This window comes from Symphalangus syndactylus, chromosome 1 (genome assembly GCF_028878055.3).
Source record: "Symphalangus syndactylus isolate Jambi chromosome 1, NHGRI_mSymSyn1-v2.1_pri, whole genome shotgun sequence".
NCBI classification, from domain to species: Eukaryota; Metazoa; Chordata; class Mammalia; order Primates; family Hylobatidae; genus Symphalangus; species Symphalangus syndactylus.
The window spans coordinates 85,989,502-86,008,440 of NC_072423.2; the positions used below are offsets into that span (position 1 = coordinate 85,989,502).

The 18,939-nt window shown below is 55.1% G+C and overlaps 1 protein-coding gene across 1 annotated transcript; it reads left to right on the plus strand.

The window, feature by feature from the left end:
• Positions 1–1,564: 1,564 nt before the first annotated feature.
• RTN4RL2 (reticulon 4 receptor like 2) lies at positions 1,565–18,538 on the plus strand. The gene is made up of 3 exons (XM_055271297.2): positions 1,565–1,978; positions 8,675–9,156; positions 17,165–18,538. The coding sequence occupies exons 1-3, from the start codon at positions 1,948–1,950 to the stop codon at positions 17,912–17,914; spliced, it is 1,263 nt and encodes a 420-aa protein (XP_055127272.1). The 5' UTR covers positions 1,565–1,947; the 3' UTR covers positions 17,915–18,538.
• Positions 18,539–18,939: the final 401 nt, after the last annotated feature.

The window sequence follows — 18,939 nt, forward strand, 5'->3', positions numbered from 1 at the left end:
GAGAGAGAAACGGAGGCAGAGACACCGAGACACACAGAAACGAGAGACAGAGATGCAGGGAGCCCCGGGGGGAGGAGGAGAGAGACGAAAACACGGAGAGACAGTGAGAAAGACAGAAGACCGGGCAGGGAAACAGACGAGTAGAGACAGAAAAGGTCCGAGAAAGAGTGAGGGAGGGAAGGAGGGAAGAGAGAGACAGAGACGAAATATGAGTAAGAGTCGGGGGAGAAAACCAGAGAAATCGAATGAGAACGCGAGAAGAACGAGAGACCGTGGAAGGAGCAGAGAATGAATGGGAAGAATAAGACCAACATTTATCAAGCGCCGACTGTATGCCAGGCACTGCGTTGGACCCTGGCAAGGACAGGCGAGGAGGAGCCGCGGGGCGGGCAGCGGGGCGAGGGGCTTCTGTGCTCCCGAGAGCGGCAGCCCAGGGCGCTCAGCAGCCCTGCACGGCCGCACCCGCGGCTCCAGCAGCCCCCACCCCGTCGGCGCTGCCTGGCCACCGTACCCGAAGCGGCTCCCCCGAGGGCCCCGAGCCTATCCTACGCCGGGGCGGCTCCGCGGACTCGCCGGGCCGAGTCAAGACCTGGGTCAACCGCCCTGCAGCCTCTGCAGGGAAGTGCCTAGGTGATGGGTCTGCTGATACCGCCTGTGACCAGGCCATGAAGGGCCGGAGGGGCTCTAGTGAGACCATAATCCGCCCCTCTTTAAAAGGGGGTAGAGGAAGTTCACGCGAAGCCAACAGTCTTGTCCCCAGGTTTGGGTCCTCTCCTGCACCCCCGCGGGAGATAAGGTCTCCCCTCCCGGCCACATCACACATACACACAAAAAAACGCACACACTCGCACGCGCGCCCATCTCGCACCCGCTTGTAAATGCACTAAGGGGCATACACACACCTGGCACACACACACCGGGCACATATTTCTTCTCCACCCATTCCCAAGATCGCAAGCGCAAAACCTCGCACAGCCTCACGTTTCCCACCAGCTCAGACATGCACGCTGGCGGACTTTCAGCGGCTCACCCGCGTGCACACTCACGTGCCCCCCGCTTCCCCAAGCCCGTACAAAGGGTAACGGGCAAGCATCCTGAGTCACACCTGCACAAGCATCCTTGCGCGCACGTGCACGCTCATATGCACTCGATCTTGCACGCACAAACTCTTGCATATACTATTCTTATAGTCGCACACTGGGCTTGAGGTTTGGGAATGGAAGGAAAAGTGGAATCTTGGAGCTGTCCCAGGGGACAGAAACGCTGGAGGCTGGGACAGTGGCGCGAGGGACGCGGCTGGGGGCGGGGGAGGAGGTGACCCAGAAGCTCATCTTCTCCTGGAAAGTTGGGAGGGGGGAACAGGACAAGTCCACGGGGTTCCCCTAAACTACCGCATTCCCCCAAGAAGGGATATCTCTAGAAGAGTGGCGCCGCGAGGACGATCGAACACAGTCCTCCGGGTCCCTTAAGCGGGGGGAGGGGGGCGGGGGAAGGGGGTTAGAAAGCCGCTCCCGCCTCCTAGTGGTCGAGAAAGGGTTAAGTCGGCAAGCCAGCAAGCGAGGGAGGAGCTAGCGAGTGCGGGAAGGAGTGGGGGTGGTTGGGAAGAGCTTCCTCGCTGTCCCCACTGTCCCTCGGCTAGCAGCCTGGGCACACAGACCGACGGACTCTCGAGCGGACAGCGCAGCTAGCGGGGCGCGGGCGCTGGGCGTTGACGGCCAGCCCTCCCCGCCCCGTCGCGCCCCGCCCCGTCCCGTCGGGGCCGATGGCTCCTCCCGAGGCCCGCAGCCCGGGGGGCGCAGGGTAGAGCGCCGCGGCCCGGCCACGCAGCCTGGGGACTCCCGGGCCCTCCCGGAGCCCCGCGGGGTCCCCGCCGTGCATCCGGCGGGCTCAGGGAGCGAGTGGGAACGCCCTCCCCCCGCTGCCCCCTCCCCCGAGCATCGAGACAAGATGCTGCCCGGGCTCAGGCGCCTGCTGCAAGGTAAGAACGCCGGCGGCGGGAGAGCGGAGGGCATCCTGGGGAGAGAAGCAGGGCGTCCCCTGTTTCAGGGATTGAGGGTGGGGCAGTTGGGGAGGTGAGGTAACCTGGGGAAGGGGAAAAGCTCAGCGCTGGGGCCGCGCCCCCGCCGCCAGGGCTGTTCTCAGCAGGAGGGCACTTGGCTGGGAGCCTGCGGGCGCGTGCGAGGAGCTCGTGACCGAGGTGGGACGCAGGGGGCAGGTAGACCCGGCCCGGAGTGGGGAGGGAGGCTCAGGTTCCGCTGTCCCGGCTCCACCTGCTCCGGGGGACGCTGAGGACTCGGGCCGACTGGGGAAGCGCCGACTCAGCAACTCCTCCTGCCCGGTGCCTCAGCACTTTCTGGCCACCTGGGAAGACAGGAGATGTGGGTAGGGGGCTGTGTGGGGAGGTAGGAGGCGCAGAGGGAAATCCAAGTGGCCCTCTTTGGTAGGACAGATGGAGGGCGCTAGAAAGAGGATAGTTCTACTGATTGAATGACACATAAGGGTGTGGGCCAGAGATTGGGGGTGGGGTGGGGAGGGGTCAGAGGGAGAGGGATAGGAAGGAGAAGTCAAAGATGGAGAAAGTGGTGAGGGAAGCTGAAAGGAGGAGGGAGATGGAGCGGGGGAGGGGGAGGAGGAGAAGGAATAAAGGTTAGACGGGAAAAGCGTGGAGGGAAGTGGGACCCAGGTGAAGACCAAGGAAGAGGGAAGGAGAGGAAAGACCAGATCAGGGGAGGGGTGGGAAGAAGACTATGGACAGGGACCCAGAATCCTGGGATGGAGGTAGCGGGAAAGAGAATCAGGACTGGGACCCTGGGGACTGGAATGGAAAAGGAGAATGGAAAGATCAGAAACCAGAGAAGGATGGGGATGGTGGCTAGAGAAAGGGTATCAGGAACCGGGGAAGAGGGAGACAGGGAACCATGGATGGGAGAGGGGCTGGAGAGGAGGGAAGAGGAGGAGGAAGAGAAAGGCTGGGAGAGACGGACTGGGGGTTGGGGGTGCTGCCCAGGGATGAGACAAAGAGGCTTCTGGTAACCACTTCCACGTGGGAAGCCCTCCATTCCCAAAGCGCCTGCCTGCCACATTTCTTCTCTCAGGGAGTGGCTGGTGGGCCAGATGGGGGGTGCTTTGAGCTCAGGGCCCTGGGAGTGGCTGTGAGGGACCGAGGGTGAGGACTTTGGAAGGGGAGTGGCAGCCTCCGAGGGTGGGCAACCAGGCTGGCTCCTGTGCTGCCATTTATTTATCCGGCCCGGACGTTGGATTCTGCAGCCGCCGCCGCCACCACGGTGGCTGCTTATTTTGGGGTGTTACATTCTGGCAGAGTGAGAAGCTGTTTGCAGCAGCTCTAAACCTCCGTCACCCGCGTCAGTGCCTCCCCAGGCCCCTGCGTCACTGGCATCACCACCACCTCCATCCCACTCCTCAGCTCCCACCTCCTCAGCCCCTGCCCCCTCAGCATCTGCCCGCAGGCCCCAGCCCTTCCCTGAAGCAGCCTGTTGGGTGTGGAGCCCTTGCTTCTCATCTGGGACCCTGTGCCCCTCCTTCCAGAGCGAGAGGCCTCCGCTGCCTTTCCAGGGAGCATCCTTTCCTGGGACCACTCTGCACCAGCGACTCTGCCCTGTGGGTGGGTAGCCTGGATCCTGCCCCCTACTTTGGGTCCAGTTTTCTTCTCCTCAGGTTCCTTCTTCTACAGGGGGCTCCGGCTCAAAGAGTGGCCTGTGGGCTGAGAACTTTGTTTCTGAGCCTTGGTACTCCAAGGTTTGATAGCCAGAGTCCTGGACAGTGGTCCCTCAGTGAACAGGTACTTTTGGCTCTGGACGCTTCAGCCTTCCGGGATCAATACCATGTTCTGGCCTCTCTTGGCTCCCTCCCCTGGTCAGTTCTGGCCATATCTTCTGGACAGGGGTCATCTCTTCTTGACTCCCAAATGTAATCACTACTCTAGAGCAACCGCAACTGGAAGCCTAGGAGATGAAAGTTGCAGAGAGAGCTGGAGTCCCTTCCTTGCCTTGACCCTGAATAGCCAAACAGACTCAGCGTTGTGGCTGGCCCAGCCCTAGGCACCTGGGTGCAATTTCTCTCCTGTCTTTACCTCAAGGGCAGTGTCTCACACATTCAGGCGTGGTTTCTGCAGAGGATGTGGCGACCTCTTAAAGAAAGATCAGAGAGTCTCTCTGACATGGGCTTGATGCCCCTCTTTTCCAATCTGGGTTCCACCTTGTACTAGCTGCATGACCTGAGGCCACTGTGTCATGTTTCTGGGGCTCCCTTCCTTCATCTGCAAATTGGGGGCCACAATATTGACCTCCAGGAGATAATGCGTGTTGTGTTCAATGTATAAAGAAGTTAACATGTACAAATGCAGTGCCTGGGACAAAATAGGTGCTTCTTGGTTTCCTCCTACCCTGCTGTACTCTCCCCTGCAGCTCTAGCCATCCCCTGCTGACTTTAGAGGAGGGGATGAGCAGAGAGGGTGGGGGAGGCTGCTACAAAGGGCTTTCCTCTGTTCATGAAGTAGTGGAGGGATGAAATGAAGGCTTCTGAGAAAGACAATGAAGGCGAGCGGTAGAGACCTGGTCAGGAGGCCTGGGGTGCTCAGAAACGGACACTTCCCCTCCCCAGCCCTCAGTGGTGTTACCTGTGATGTGAGGGGTCAGCTCTACGTGGCCACCGAGGTATCCCACTTTCCAGCTCTGACACTCTGTGCATCTTGCCCCAGTCTCCACCAGGAATTCACAAAATGAAGGCCAGGAGTGGAGCTGTGGTCCTCGGGAGAGAGAGGAGGCCTGGGCCTGGAGGGAAGGAGTGGTGGTGAGGAGGCGTGAGAACAGGGGGTGGGGAAGGGACGCGGCAAGAAAGAAAAGGGCACACACTGGGCAGGGCAGGGACTGAGAGTGGGGGAGAGAGGGAAAGGCACAGCTCTCTAGTCCTCCAACCCCCTAGTCCCGCCACCTCTGCCCTGGAGTGCTCGCTCCAGCCCCAGCAGGCCTGGGGGCAGTGAGGCCCAGAGCCCCCCACCCTCCCTTCCTCCATGCCTCCAGTGAGAGCCGCTGCGTGAATTATGGATGAGCTCCTTGGGTTACAGCTGCTTTGCACGGCAGTGGCAAGGGCCAGAAATGGCAACAGAGTCACTGTTATGCAGCAGCTGTTACGGGGGGCCCCCAGCACGAGATCCTGCAGGGACCACTATCATGGGCTGGGGGAGGTGAGCCCTGGTTGGGGGAGACATGGGAACAAGACATGGGAACAAGAAGGAGCGTGGGGAAAGAGAAGAGAAGTAGTCCAATGTGGGCAGGTGGGGAGCAGGAGAGTCTCGGGAGAGAAAGAGGAGTAGGCACCCTTGCCAGCTCCTGCAGAGTTTACCCTCAAGGCCGGAAGGAACCCTGGTGCCAGGGGAATGGGCCTTGCCTCTGGGGCCCTCTGAGATTGCACATCCTTCCCTCTGTCTCTCTTGGGGCAGCGGTCAGTCCGGAGGCTGGGGGAAAGCTCTGTAATCCTCCAGGGGCTGGCGGCCATCAGGGCTCGCACTCTGGTGAGCTTGTGGATAAGGGGTAGGATTAAGGGATCAGAGAAGGATTTGGCTTCTTTTGGTGTCAAGTCCTTAGGGAAATGGAAATCAGAGGGTGACTCTGACAGGAAAGGAAGTGCCCTGGCTGGGCATCAAGAGACTTTTCTGGCCCTTTCCCTGCCAACACTTTGCTGTGTGACCTTGGGTAAGTCGCTTGCTCTCTCTGAGCTCCAATCGTCACCTCAGTAGAACAGATGCTTGAACCAGAGGAATCGAGCGGACCCTTCCAGCTTTGAAATCTCCATTTCTAAGTCCCAAACCTCAACCCTCATGAAACCCACTCAGGGTCCCCACTGTGCTTCCACACTCCACCTCTGCCTGGTTCAGATGAGGGGTGAGAGACATTGCTCCTCCACCCCACATGGGTCTGAGAAACTCGGGAGGAGAAAGTAATCGTGAAACGCCACACGGGGGAGGGGTGAGAAGGGCCGAGAAACGCGGAGGTGGTGTGAACGAATGGAACAGCAGCCGCTGTGTCACTGAGTATTACATCACACCCAGCCTACACACGCACGGGGCCCGGCGCTCACACACACGCGGAGGACGGCCAGCACGCACCGACGCAGCACCGACGCAGCACCAGGAGGGGCTGGGGACACTCAGAGTGGGGCCCAAAAGCAAGGAGCAGCACTCTGGGAGTGTGGATCTTCCACCCCGCACCTGTGTGCTACCCCCTCTGGAGGAGGAACACCAGGGCAGCTGGGATGCCAGCGCCACACTCAGGGCCTGTCAGTCTCATGCGTGCACACCTGGCTCAGCAGCACTGCATTTGGTGAGCACCTGGCTCACACCACTACCCAAAATCCCAGATACATACACACATTCACACACACAACAACCTCAGGAGCATGACACGTCACACACGAAACAACCACTAAGCATGTGCAATTCGCAGCCTTGGAGATCCCACACTCAAAATCACCAACCCCTCAGTCTTTCCCAGGGTCTCTGGACCCCAAGGAGCCCCAGGATCTCAGAGTGCAGAAACAGGTCTTCCTTCAAAAGCCCAGGACGTTGCTTGAAGCAGAAGGTGTTCAGTCACTGTGTGCCCAGGGAATGACTGCCTGGCTTTGGGGGTGCAGGCTCCCTTTCTCCCCAGGCAAAACTGCCAGAAGAAAATCCCAGGAGTCACCTGGAAATCATAAGAAAGTGTAGAGGTCAAGCTAGTTCCGGCCTAGAACTTTATCAGCTATAGTGACAGCAAAGGCCAGGGATGATGGGAGGCCCTGCACCCCTATTAAAGTATGAGTACAGGCACCTGCACTCCACTCTCTAGCCCCCAGGCTCTCTGGGCCTGCTTTTCCATCAGTATCATAATAAAGATGGATCATATCCAACCTTCAAAAGTTACTTTGGGAAAAAAAAAAGCTTTGGCTGGATGTGGTAGCTCACACCTGAAATCCCAACACTTTGGGAGGCCAAGGTGGGAGGATTGTTTGAGGCCAGGAGTTTGAGACCAGACTGAGCAACATAGCAAGACCCCATGCCTACAATTTTTTTTTGTTTTTTGAGACAGAGTCTCACTCTGTCACCCAGGCTGGAGTGCAGTGGTGCGATCTCGGCTCACTGCAGGCTCCGCCTCCCGGGTTCACACCATCATCCTGCCTCAGCCTCCCAAGTAGCTGGGACTACAGGCGCCCACCACCATGCCCGGTTAAATTTTTTTTTGTATTTTTAGTAGAGATGGAGTTTCACCATGTTAGCCAGGATGGTCTCGATCTCCTGACCTCGTGATCCACCAGCCTCGGCCTCCCAAAGTGCTGGGATTACAGGCATGAGCCACCACGCCTGGCCAAAAATTTTTTTAAAATTAGCTGGGTGCAGAGGCACGGACCTGTGGTCCCAGCTACTCAGGAAGCTGAGGCAGGAGGATTGCTTGAGCCCAAATGATCCAAGTTGCAGTAAGCTGTGATTGTACCACTGCACTCCAGCCTGGGCAATGGAGCAAGACCCTGTCTCCAAAAGAAAAAAAGAAAAAAGGTTTTAAGTAACTGTGAATGAGGAGAGCCTGGGGTGTAAAATGCAGATTCCCAGGCTGTCCCCCCAGGAATTCTGCATCGTTCCTAGGACTGGCTGGTGACCTCACTTAGAGACCCACTGAGCCCTGACCCTTAAGGCCCCTCCCGGCACAGAGAGGCTCTGACTCTGCAAGGGTGAACAGTACAGGAAAGTAAGGGCACTGGGCACCAGTGGGCTGGCAAGACCAGACCCCAGGGTGAGTCCACTTCACACGGGCCTCAGATCTCCAAAGGGTCCCAAGTTACTTCCAGTCATTCTCCAGTGGGGTGACTTTGCCCCTCAGGGGACATTTGGCAATGTCTGGAGACATTTTGGTTGTCACAACTGGAGGCAGGGTGCTGCTGGCATCTAGTGGGTAGAAGACAGAGATGCTGCTAAATGCCTTATATAGGGCTGCCCCCACAACGAGGAACTATCCGGCCCAACTGTCAATACTGAGGCAGAGAAACCCTGACGTTAGTCTTTTGACATTAATCTCTAGACAAGGTCAAACATGCAATAGTGAAAACAGAAATGAAGAGATGATCATTCTTCAAACAATTCGCAGTGCTTTCTACAATGGCCTTTTGGCATTATTTTTTAATATACCAGAAGCCTCAGAAAGTGGAAGTGGCCAGGCCACTTGAGGCTGTAATGTTGTCCCCTGAGCCCCCAGACGTGGGAGCGCCAGGGCTCTAGGCCTTTATTTTTATTTTTTAATTTCTTCCCCCTGAAACAGGGTCTTGTTGTGTTGCCCAGGCTGGAGTGCAAGGGTGTGATCATTGCTCACTACAGCCTCAAACTCCTGGGCTGAAGCGATCCTCCTGCCTCAGCCTCCCAAGTAGTTGGGACTACAGACACATGCCACCATGCCCGTCTAATTTTTTTTTTTTTTTGTAAAGACAGGGGTCTCCCTATGTTGCCCAGGATAGTCTCAAACTCCTGGCCTCAAGCAATCCTCCTGCCTTGGCCTCCCAAAGTGCCGGGACTACAGGTGTGAGCCACCATATTCAGCCGGGTCTAGGCCTTTATCAAGTGGGGGGGCTGGCCCCCAGCTGGCACTCCTGCCCTGGAAGCCCACCTAGTAAGTTTTGCTTCCCCTCCCCACAGCTCCCGCCTCAGCCTGCCTCCTGCTGATGCTCCTGGCCCTGCCCCTGGAGGCCCCCAGCTGCCCCATGCTCTGCACCTGCTACTCATCCCCGCCCACCGTGAGCTGCCAGGCCAACAACTTCTCCTCTGTGCCGCTGTCCCTGCCACCCAGCACTCAGCGACTCTTCCTGCAGAACAACCTCATCCGCACGCTGCGGCCAGGCACCTTTGGGCCCAACCTGCTCACCCTGTGGCTCTTCTCCAACAACCTCTCCACCATCTACCCGGGCACTTTCCGCCACTTGCAAGCCCTGGAGGAGCTGGACCTCGGTGACAACCGGCACCTGCGCTCGCTGGAGCCCGACACCTTCCAGGGCCTGGAGCGGCTGCAGTCGCTGCATTTGTACCGCTGCCAGCTCAGCAGCCTGCCTGGCAACATCTTCCGAGGCTTGGTCAGCCTGCAGTACCTCTACCTCCAGGAGAACAGCCTGCTCCACCTACAGGTGAGCCTGCCCTGCGCCCACCCTCAGCCCCTTTCTGGTTTCCTCTCTCTGTGGGCCCCTCTGCTCCCCGACCCTGGCGTGCGTCCCTCCTCTCTCCCCAGGCCACCCTTCCTGCCTCAGCATCTCCATTTCTCTCTGTCTCTGTCTCTTCTAAGTTTCCATCTCTCTTACATTCTCCAGGGGCTTTACTTTTTCCCTTCTGTCTCTCTACCTGTTTAGATCCCTTGCTGCTCCTCTCTCTCTCTCTCTCCCTCCCTCTAACTCCACAAACTTCACCTCTCTGCCTCTGCCTGTCTGTCTGTCTATCCCTTTCCATCCATCACTGCCTCTCTCACTAACTTGCCTCCCCCATCTGTCTTCTGCCTCTTCTGTCTGTCTCCCTTCACACACCCACTCTGCATACACCCCCATGTCTGTCTGCGTGTGTGTATCTGTTTCTGTGATCTCACGTGTTTGTCTTCAGGGCACTCTGCCTTCCCCCAGGGTCCCCTGCCCATAGGCCTTTGCAGCTGTTTTTCTCGCCCACCCTCAAGTCTGCCCACATCACGGGGAAGTAGAGAGAGAAGGCAGAGCCACAGCCACTGGCATCCCACAGAAAGTTGTGCTTCTCTCCAATTCACTGGGTAATGGGACGGGAGAAGCCCACACCCCTTCTAGATTCCCATTTTCCAAACCTGTCATCTCAGTGCAGGGGAAGAAAGAAAAGGGTAAATCTCTGTTATGCAGCTGGAGAATGGATGCTCTGAAAATGGAAGGAATAACAGTAATTGTTATTTATTGTTACTATTATTGATCTAATTATTGTTTATTGTTGTTGTTATGCTGACTGTTTGACACTCAAACCATCCCACTCCATTTCCCCAGGAAGCAATAACACACCCTCCAAACCACCCTGAGAGAAAATCTTCCCTTGGCTACAGAGCCTCTGACTGGAAGGGGGTGAGAATATCCAAATTCTGCCCTCTCCCTACTTGAACCTGGAAGGTGCTTCCTCTGCCTCATCCAGGGCTAGTGCCTAACTAGTTACCAATCTGCTGGTTGGAAAATCAGGTCAGTGCTGATGATGCTAATGATAATAACAATAGCCAAAACAAACTAACAGACATACTGCGCACCCACTACGAGCTAGATGCTGAGAATACAGTAGTGAACAGCACAGACCAAACCCCCTGCCTTCAGATACCATTCCTATGAAGAGGGAAAGAAGTAAAATGCACGGTATATTGGAGAAATATGTCTTATATTATTCTTATTGTTGCCTAAATAGTGACAGTAATAGCAGTAGCTGCCACCACTTAGTGGGTACACAGGGTCAGCCACAGTGCCAAGCACTTTACAGGTATCCACTCTGCCATTTACAAGCGTGTGGCATTTTTTTTTTTTTTTACCTCCTCAGACCTCAGTTTTCTCATCTGTACAACGGGGATAGCAAGAGCACCCATCTCCTAGGGATTTTGAAAGCATTAAATGCATGAATAATTTGTAAAGCACTTAGAATAGTGCTTGGCATACGGTAAGTGCTATATAAACGCTTGTTAAAATACTATTTTAAAAAAAGAAACGCGCCTTATTTAACGTTGGTTTCAGTGAAGTGGCCCAACTTGGACTCCATCCTGAAGATGTGGGTCAACTTCAAGGATTATACTGAGGTCATGAGTGAGTCCCAGAAATTGCACCTCACAGTTTATGAAGTGCACTTAGCCACCTCATCTCATTTCTACAGCCCAGTTGGGAGATTATTTTCACCTCCTTGTTAACAATGGAGAAGGTGAGGCTGGGGGCCCTGAAGACTCTATAGAGATATAGTCACCTCCAATCATAAATCTTTTCAACCATTGTCGGTGTGACTGGAGGCTTATGTCTTCTCACCATCATGTTGAGCCTCACAACAAGCTGGTGATAGGGACACTTAGGGGCACTAGGGACATGGGATGAATGTTCCTGAGGCCACACACCCAGAAAGAGCTGGCGCTTGAACCTCATGGTCTGGCTACAAGAGGACAGTACTCTGGAGTACAATTGCGCAGGCTCATTTTTGAAAGCACACAGTTTGGATTCAGCAAGACCTAGGTTCAAATCCTGGCTCCTACATATAGTACTTAATAATAATTTTTTTTTTTTTTTGAGACAAAGTCCCGCTCTATCACCCAGGCTGGAGTGCAGTAGTGCAATCTCGGCTTACTGCAACCTCTGCCTCCCAGGTTCAAGTGATTTTCCTGCCTCAGCCTCCTGAGTAACTAAGATTACAGGCGTGTGTCACTACACCCAGCTACTTTTTGTATTTTTAGTAGAGACGGGTTTCACCATGTTGGCCAGGCTGGTCTTGAACTCCTGACCTCAGGTGATCCACTTGCCTAGGCCTCCCAAAGTGCTGGGATTACAGGTGTGAGCCACCATGCCCAGCCAATAACAATCCTTATTTAAGAAGTTTTGTAAGGAATAAAATGTAAGGCATTTAGCGCAAGGATTAAAATGTAAGGCGTTTAGCACATATGGGCACTATAATAATAATTACTACTACTACGACTAAGATCAAATACTACTACAAATTGATCATGCATTTAATGCCTTCAAAATCTCCTTATCAATATATATTAGTTGTTTAGGAGGAATTTGGAGTCAGAGGGCCGGAGCTTGAATCCCCGATCTGCTATTTTCTGACTTATTTAACTTTAAGGCAGGTTGCTAACCCTGTCTGAACCTCACTTACTTTATCTGCAAACTAGGAATAATGAAAATAATATCTTCCACCAAGAATGGCTGTAAATAGGAAACGAGTTAGTGTATAGAAAGCCCATAGTTCAGGCCTGGTGTGGTGGCTAATGCCTGTAATCCCAGCACTTTGGGAGGCCAAGGTGGGTGGATCACTTGAGGTCAGGAGTTCGAGACCAGCCCGGCCAACATGGTAAAACCCCATCTCTACTAAAAATACAAAAATTAGCCAGGTGGGTGGCAGGTGTCAGTAATCCCAGCCACTAGGGAGGCTAAGGCAGGAGAATCACTTGAACCTGGGAGGTGGAGGTTGCAGTGAGCTGAGATCGTCCTACTGCACTCCAGCCTGGGTGACAGAGCAAGACTCTGTCTCAAAAAAAAAAAAAAAAAAAAAAAAAGCCCATAGTTCAGTGCTGAAGAAATCATATTATTATGACCCTATCCTCCAATGACTCTCAGGCCAAGAACAGCAATCAGGACCTGAGGTCAGCAAAGGCTTGGGCAGAGGGGACCTCAGGTGGACACTGGAGTCTTCTGAAATGGGAAGTGTTTGTCCTCTATGCCCCTGGCATGAATGATACCAGGCATCATGGGAAGGAAGCAACTTCACACCTGGCCTTTTATAGAGGAGATGGAAAAAACAGCCTCTGCCTGTGAACTGCCTGGTGGGGCTGGGCTGGGAGATGCCACAGGCAGGTGAGGAAACATGTGGGCTGGGGAGAGATCCGCAGGGTGCAGGTGTGACCCAAGATGGAGCCAGGCCTGCCCCGAAGGGGAGCTTTGGAGGAAACTCCACCAGAGGACCACAGCTTTTCAGAATGGGGAAGGGCCAGGCACTGTGCCAGGTGAGTTCATTCATCAACAGATATTTACTGAGTACCTACCACATGCCAGGCAATGTTCCAGGTGCCAGGGATTCAGGGGAGAACAGAAACAGTGGCCCTGTTTTCCCAGAGCATATTCCCTACTCAAATGTAGCCAGATAATAAAGACACTTGTTTTCTTTTTTTCTCTTTCCTTTTTTTTTTTTTTTTTTTGAGATGAAGTCTTGCTCTCTTGCTCAGGCTGGAGTGCAGTGGCACGATCTCGGCTCCCTGCAACCTCTGCCTCCCGGGTTCAAGCGATTCTCCTGCCTCAGCCTCCCAAGTAGCTGAGATTACAGGTGTGTGCCACCATGCCTGGCTAATTTTTGTATTTTTAGTAGAGAGGGGGGGTTTCACCATGTTGGCCAGGCTGGTCTTGAACTCCTAACCACAGGTGATCCGCCCACCTCGGCCTCCCAAAGTGTTGGATTACAGGCATGAGCCACCGCAGCCGCTGACACTTGTTTTCTCTTTCAATCATTACAGTGGCCTGCAAGGTTTTTGTTTGTTTTGTTTTGTTTTTGTTTTTGAGACAGAGTCTCACTATGTCACCCAGCTGGAGTGCAGTGGTGCAATCTTGGCTCACTGCAGCCTCACCTCCTGGGGTCAAACAATTCCCCCATCTTAGCCTCACCAGTAGCTGGAACTACAGACATGTGCCACCATGTCCAGCTAATTTTTGTATTTTATAGAGACGGAGTTTCACCATGTTGCCCAGGCTGGTCTCGAACTCCTGAACTCAAGCAATCCACCCGCCTCGGCCTCCCAAAGTGCTGGGATTACAGGCATGAGCCAGCGTACACAGCTGGCCTGATGGTTTAAAAATAGTCTTTATGCTCAAGCAGATCAGATCTCAGTCTGAATCCCAGCCATACCTCCAATTTGCTCTATGGCTTTGTGCAAGTTATTTAACCACTCTGAGCCTCGATGGACCCATCTGTGAAAAGGGGATAACCTGTACCCTGGGAAGCAGGGGTTGTGAGGATTAAATGAGATCCTACTGAGCTCAGCCCAATGTCTGGTACGAAGTGAGTATCCAATGAATGGGAGCTATCCATTAACATTTACCAGGGAGGACACCAACTGAAGCTCAACAAAATAAAAGCACAGTCCAAGGTCACCCAGTTAGTAAGGAACATGACCTAGAATTGGCCCAGGTCTGTCTGACTCCAGAGTGCAGTTGTTCAGAGGTCTCTGGAGTTGGAAGCCACGTTCCACTGCATATTAGCTGTTGGACCCTAGGCGAGTCACTTCACTTCTCTGAGGCTCCCTCTCCTAATCTCTGAAATGGAGATAATAATAGTATCCACCTCATAGGGTTGTGACAATTAAGTTACTATATAGGATCTGTGTAGCACAGAGCTTGGCACATGGTAAGAGCTCAATAAGTTACCTGCTTGACAATGCTGACGCCGATGATGACGATGATACCCATCCTAGACTGATGAGCTCTGTGAGCGGGGGTGCCTGGCACAGAGTAGACACTCGGTACAGCTCTGTGGAATGAATGAGGCCATATCCCAGAACTCACCAATTCATAAAAATCAGATGCAGATGGGATCTTAAAGATCACCTATCCTAAGTCCCTTGTTTCACAGATGAAAAGACCAAGGCCCAGAGAGGTGCTTGCAGCTGTCCAAGGTCACACAGCCAAGCAGCTGATTTGATTAGTGTCACAGCCAAGAGCTGGGAGTTTGGAGGGAGGCAAGGTTAAGAACAGGATGCTGTCAGGGAAGCAGGCAGGGATGCTGTGTTAAGATTCCAAATGGATGCAGAGAGCCGTGAACCGGCCAGTGGGGAGGCAAGGGAAATGTGGTTTTTGAAATGGAAGAGGATGACTTTATGTCAGCCCAGAGGGAGGGGAGATAGGGAGGGGCGGGGGGAGGGCTAGGGCTGTGAAAGCCAAGAGCTTATTAATGCATAGAGAACGGTTTTAACAGTGGAGAGAGGAAGGACCGGATTTGAAAGCTACAGTCAAGGAAGTGGCAACGGGATTTGGCAACAGCTTGGATGGGGGGAGGGGGCAATGGACCCCAAGGCAGAGGCTCAGAGAAGGGAGGGGCAGGACATTTTGCAGAGAAACAAAAGGAGAGGAGAGGAGGTTGGAATCAAGAAATTCTGTGGACCAAAACCTGGGGCTGTGGGTCAAAGGCACCTGAATTCCCTAGGATCTCTGAACCTTTGGTCTACTCTTCCTGACCTCCCGAGGTCCCCCAAAATGTGGATTACCCCTGCTCCCTCTCCCCCCACCCCCGGCCCCTTTTCGATCCTCTTACCATACATCTCTGGGTGTGTCCTACTCTTGCTGACACTCCATAAAAAAGAGGAACCCCATTTAGGTGTTTTGAGTGGCAGGGATTCCAAGCCTACCCCCTGGATGGGCCTGGAAGAGAACAAGAGCACCAGGCCATGGTGAGCCAGGCTGAGGCCAGGGAGGTGCAAGGAACCAGCTGGAGGCCTGCGCCAGGATTTGGGATGGTGGCAGCAGGGGGCGGAGAATGCTGGTGTCAGAGGCAGCCGAGAAGGTTGAGGGGGACGGATCTCAATGTGGCCAAGAGGAGGGCTCTTGGCAGGCTCAGTTCCTGTAGCGAAGAGGGCGGAAGCCAGATGGGAGGGGGCGAGAACAGGCAGGAGCACAGGAAGGTGGAGGCTGTGGGTGTGGGCTGGGAGTCAATGCCCTCCCCCAACCTGAGGCCTCCGACCAGGCTCCTGGGTGGCAGGCATGGGGAGGGGAGCGTCTCCCCAGGCAGTGAGGGAGGGAGAGCCACAGTCAGGGAACAGACCCCCGGGGTGAACTGGCCTGAGCAGAGTGGATGTTCCTGTTCTGAGACCCAGACCTCCTGGAACCTGCTGACCACAGTGATGCCCTGCACAAGAGGGGAGGACCTCAAGGCAGTGAGGTCAGGGAGCTGAAGTCCTGCTTCCCTCTCTGGCAAGCCCTTATCTCTTTGAGCCCCCGTGCTCTCCTCTAAAAAAGTGAGCTGGGCTGATGGGTGCCAAGGCATTAGCTCCCAAGTCAGCTGATCATCAGAATCCCCTGGTGAGCTGGTTATAATGCAGAGTCCAGGAATCCCCACTGGCCGTGGGCCACACACATCCCCCGCTCCCCGATGTTAATTCTGAACCATAGTTCCAAGGTCCTTTCTGCACTAATGTGGCCTGATTAGGTGACTCCCTAGCACCAGGCAGGTGGGACAGCGCCTCTAAGAGGAGTAGTAATGCAATGCGGCTTCCTTCCTCTCCTCTCCTGCCGCCTCTGGGGGTGGAGCTGATGCCCCTCACCCCAATACCCAGCCTAGTAGCAGTACTTTGGTTCCCCCAGGGAGCTCCTCTTTTAAAGAAAAGGGACAGGACCCAGTTCTAACTGAACCCCTATTGTCATAGTAGCCACCATTTATTGATGGTTGACTATGCACCTGCCAGATACTGTACCCTTAACAGCATTTATCATCCAACCCTCCTTTAGCCTGCTGAGGGGGTTATACATAATAAGGAATGTTACACATACTGAGGAAACTGAGACTCCATGAGGTTAAAACTTGCCTAAAATAACACAGCTAGGGAAAAGGCAAGCTGGATTTTGAACCAGGGCTCTAAGTGCTGAGCCTGTGGGCTTCATCATCGGACCAAATCCCTGTGTGCTGGGCACGTGTCCGGCACTTCCCTCATATGATCTTTATGTGAACCATCCTCTGGAATCCTCAGAACAAACCCAGGAAGTAGGTATACTCATCCCCATTTTACAGATGAGGAAACAGGCACAGAGAGATGACTGGCTTGGTCAAGTTAAGAATAATGGCTAACAAACAAAAACAAAAATTAAAAAAAAAAAAGAATAATGGCTAACTCATGGAACTCATAGAACTCCACAAGGAAAGGTGTTCTAAGCACCTTCATACATGCTGCTTCATTTAATCTCTACATTATACAGATGAGGAAACTGAGTCACAGATATCCTGAGCGACTTGCCCAAGGTGGCATCACTTAATGACAGATCCAAGATTTGAAATCAGAAAGGCTGGCTCCCCAGTCTCCATACTTCACCAAACCAGAAGTTCTGAAACTCAAACTGTGGTCCTGCCATGGCAGCACTGGCTTCCCTGGGGAACCTGTAGACATGCGGATTCCCAGGCTCCACCCCAACCCTGCTGAATTAGAAACTCTGCCCCCCGCCCCACCCCGCTCAGAGATCCGCAGGGGATCCTAATACACCCGAAAGTTTAGCAACCACTGACCTCACCAATACCACTTTTTCCACAGCAAATAGGTTAGAGGAGGCAGAATCCAAATCCAGGATGCTATCAATCAAAAGGTCAACCCTTTCTCTTCTGCCACGGTGCACCCCCTTCCCTCCCCCGGCCCAGGCCCCAGCGGGGTCTGCACCCTGCCTCAGGCCCATTCTCTTCTTCTGTGCCCCACTCCACCCCACCCAGGATGACCTGTTCGCGGACCTGGCCAACCTGAGCCACCTCTTCCTCCACGGGAACCGCCTGCGGCTGCTCACAGAGCACGTGTTTCGCGGCCTGGGCAGCCTGGACCGGCTGCTGCTGCACGGGAACCGGCTGCAGGGCGTGCACCGCGCGGCCTTCCGCGGCCTCAGCCGCCTCACCATCCTCTACCTGTTCAACAACAGCCTGGCCTCGCTGCCCGGCGAGGCGCTCGCCGACCTGCCCTCGCTCGAGTTCCTGCGGCTCAACGCCAACCCCTGGGCGTGCGACTGCCGCGCGCGGCCGCTCTGGGCCTGGTTCCAGCGCGCGCGCGTGTCCAGCTCCGACGTGACCTGCGCCACACCCCCAGAGCGCCAGGGCCGAGACCTGCGCGCGCTCCGCGAGGCCGACTTCCAGGCGTGTCCGCCCGCGGCACCCACGCGGCCGGGCAGCCGCGCCCGCGGCAACAGCTCTTCCAACCACCTGTACGGGGTGGCCGAGGCCGGGGCGCCCCCAGCCGACCCCTCCACCCTCTACCGAGATCTGCCTGCCGAAGACTCGCGGGGGCGCCAGGGCGGGGACGCGCCCACCGAGGACGACTACTGGGGGGGCTACGGGGGTGAGGACCAGCGAGGGGAGCAGACGTGCCCCGGCGCTGCCTGCCAGGCGTCCCCGGACTCCCGAGGCCCTGCGCTCTCGGCCGGGCTCCCTAGCCCTCTGCTTTGCCTCCTGCTCCTGGTGCCCCACCACCTCTGACTGCGGTGCTGAGATTGAAGAGGCCAGTGTCCGATCCCCGCTTCCCGTCCACCCGGGGCTGCGGCTCCGGCCCCAGTCCTGCCCCCGCCCCTGGCCTTGCTGCCTCCCTTTCCCCTCCCAGCTCTTCTTCTTCCCGGGGACCAGGCCGCCTCTCCTTGGCTGCCCCCTGGGCTGTCCTGACTTATGGCAGCCCCAAGAGGGCGTGTGTGGTGGTTCAGCCCTGCCCTCCCCAATTCTGGCCATTAACTCTTCCCCATCCCAAGGCTGGGGTGGGGCCCCCCAGGCAGCCGCTGACCCGCACTCCTAAGGGCCCACAGCAGACACCAGAGGGGCTTTTGTCTGCAGAGCATCTTCCACCAGCAGAGCCTTTGGAAGCTCCCCCAGGGAGCCCCACCCAGGACCCTTTGGGGGATGCCTCAGTCAGGGCCAGGCTGACCCTGACCCCTGCTTACCCTAGTCCCCTCAACCTCCTGACACTGGAGGAATACTTTTCTCCTAAGTCTACCCTGGACACTTTTTAGGGCACCTGGAGAGAACTTTCCTCTCCACTGTGGCCCCTGCGTGGTGAAGATCAAAAGAAGTTGTTTGGGAAAAAAAAATTTATTAAAAAATTCTATTATTTTATCTACTGTAAGATTTGTTGACTTGGGACCCCGAAAGCGGGATGAGGTCTGAGAATGTAAGGATTTCAGGGCCAGGAGGGTTGGAAAAGGGGAGCCATCCCCCGCCATCAAAGAGCTTCCTGGTGGCTGGAGGTGGTGTGCGCTCCCCCGCCATGATGAGGAGCTGAAGCCCTGCACTCTAGGTGAGGCGCAGTCTGGCAGCCAAGAGTGGGTGCTGGTGGCACCTCTTCTCTTCATTTGTCCAGGGGAAGAGCTGCAGCCAACTCTTGAGTTGTCTGGTGCCTGAGGAACTAAGCCTGGGGAAGACCTGCTGTCTGGTTAACAGCCCTCTTCCAGACCCTGTTCCTTCAGGAAACAAGAGTTCTCCTGCAAGGAAGAGTCATGTACACACGCCTGGTCACA

Bases quoted from the DNA above. Each gene is read 5' to 3' on its own strand.
- RTN4RL2 (XM_055271297.2), top strand. From the start codon at position 1,948: ATGCTGCCCGGGCTCAGGCGCCTGCTGCAAG. The intron at 1,979-8,674 runs GTAAGAACGCCG...CCCTCCCCACAG, and splicing joins GCTCAGGCGCCTGCTGCAAG to CTCCCGCCTCAGCCTGCCTC. The intron at 9,157-17,164 runs GTGAGCCTGCCC...CACCCCACCCAG, and splicing joins ACAGCCTGCTCCACCTACAG to GATGACCTGTTCGCGGACCT.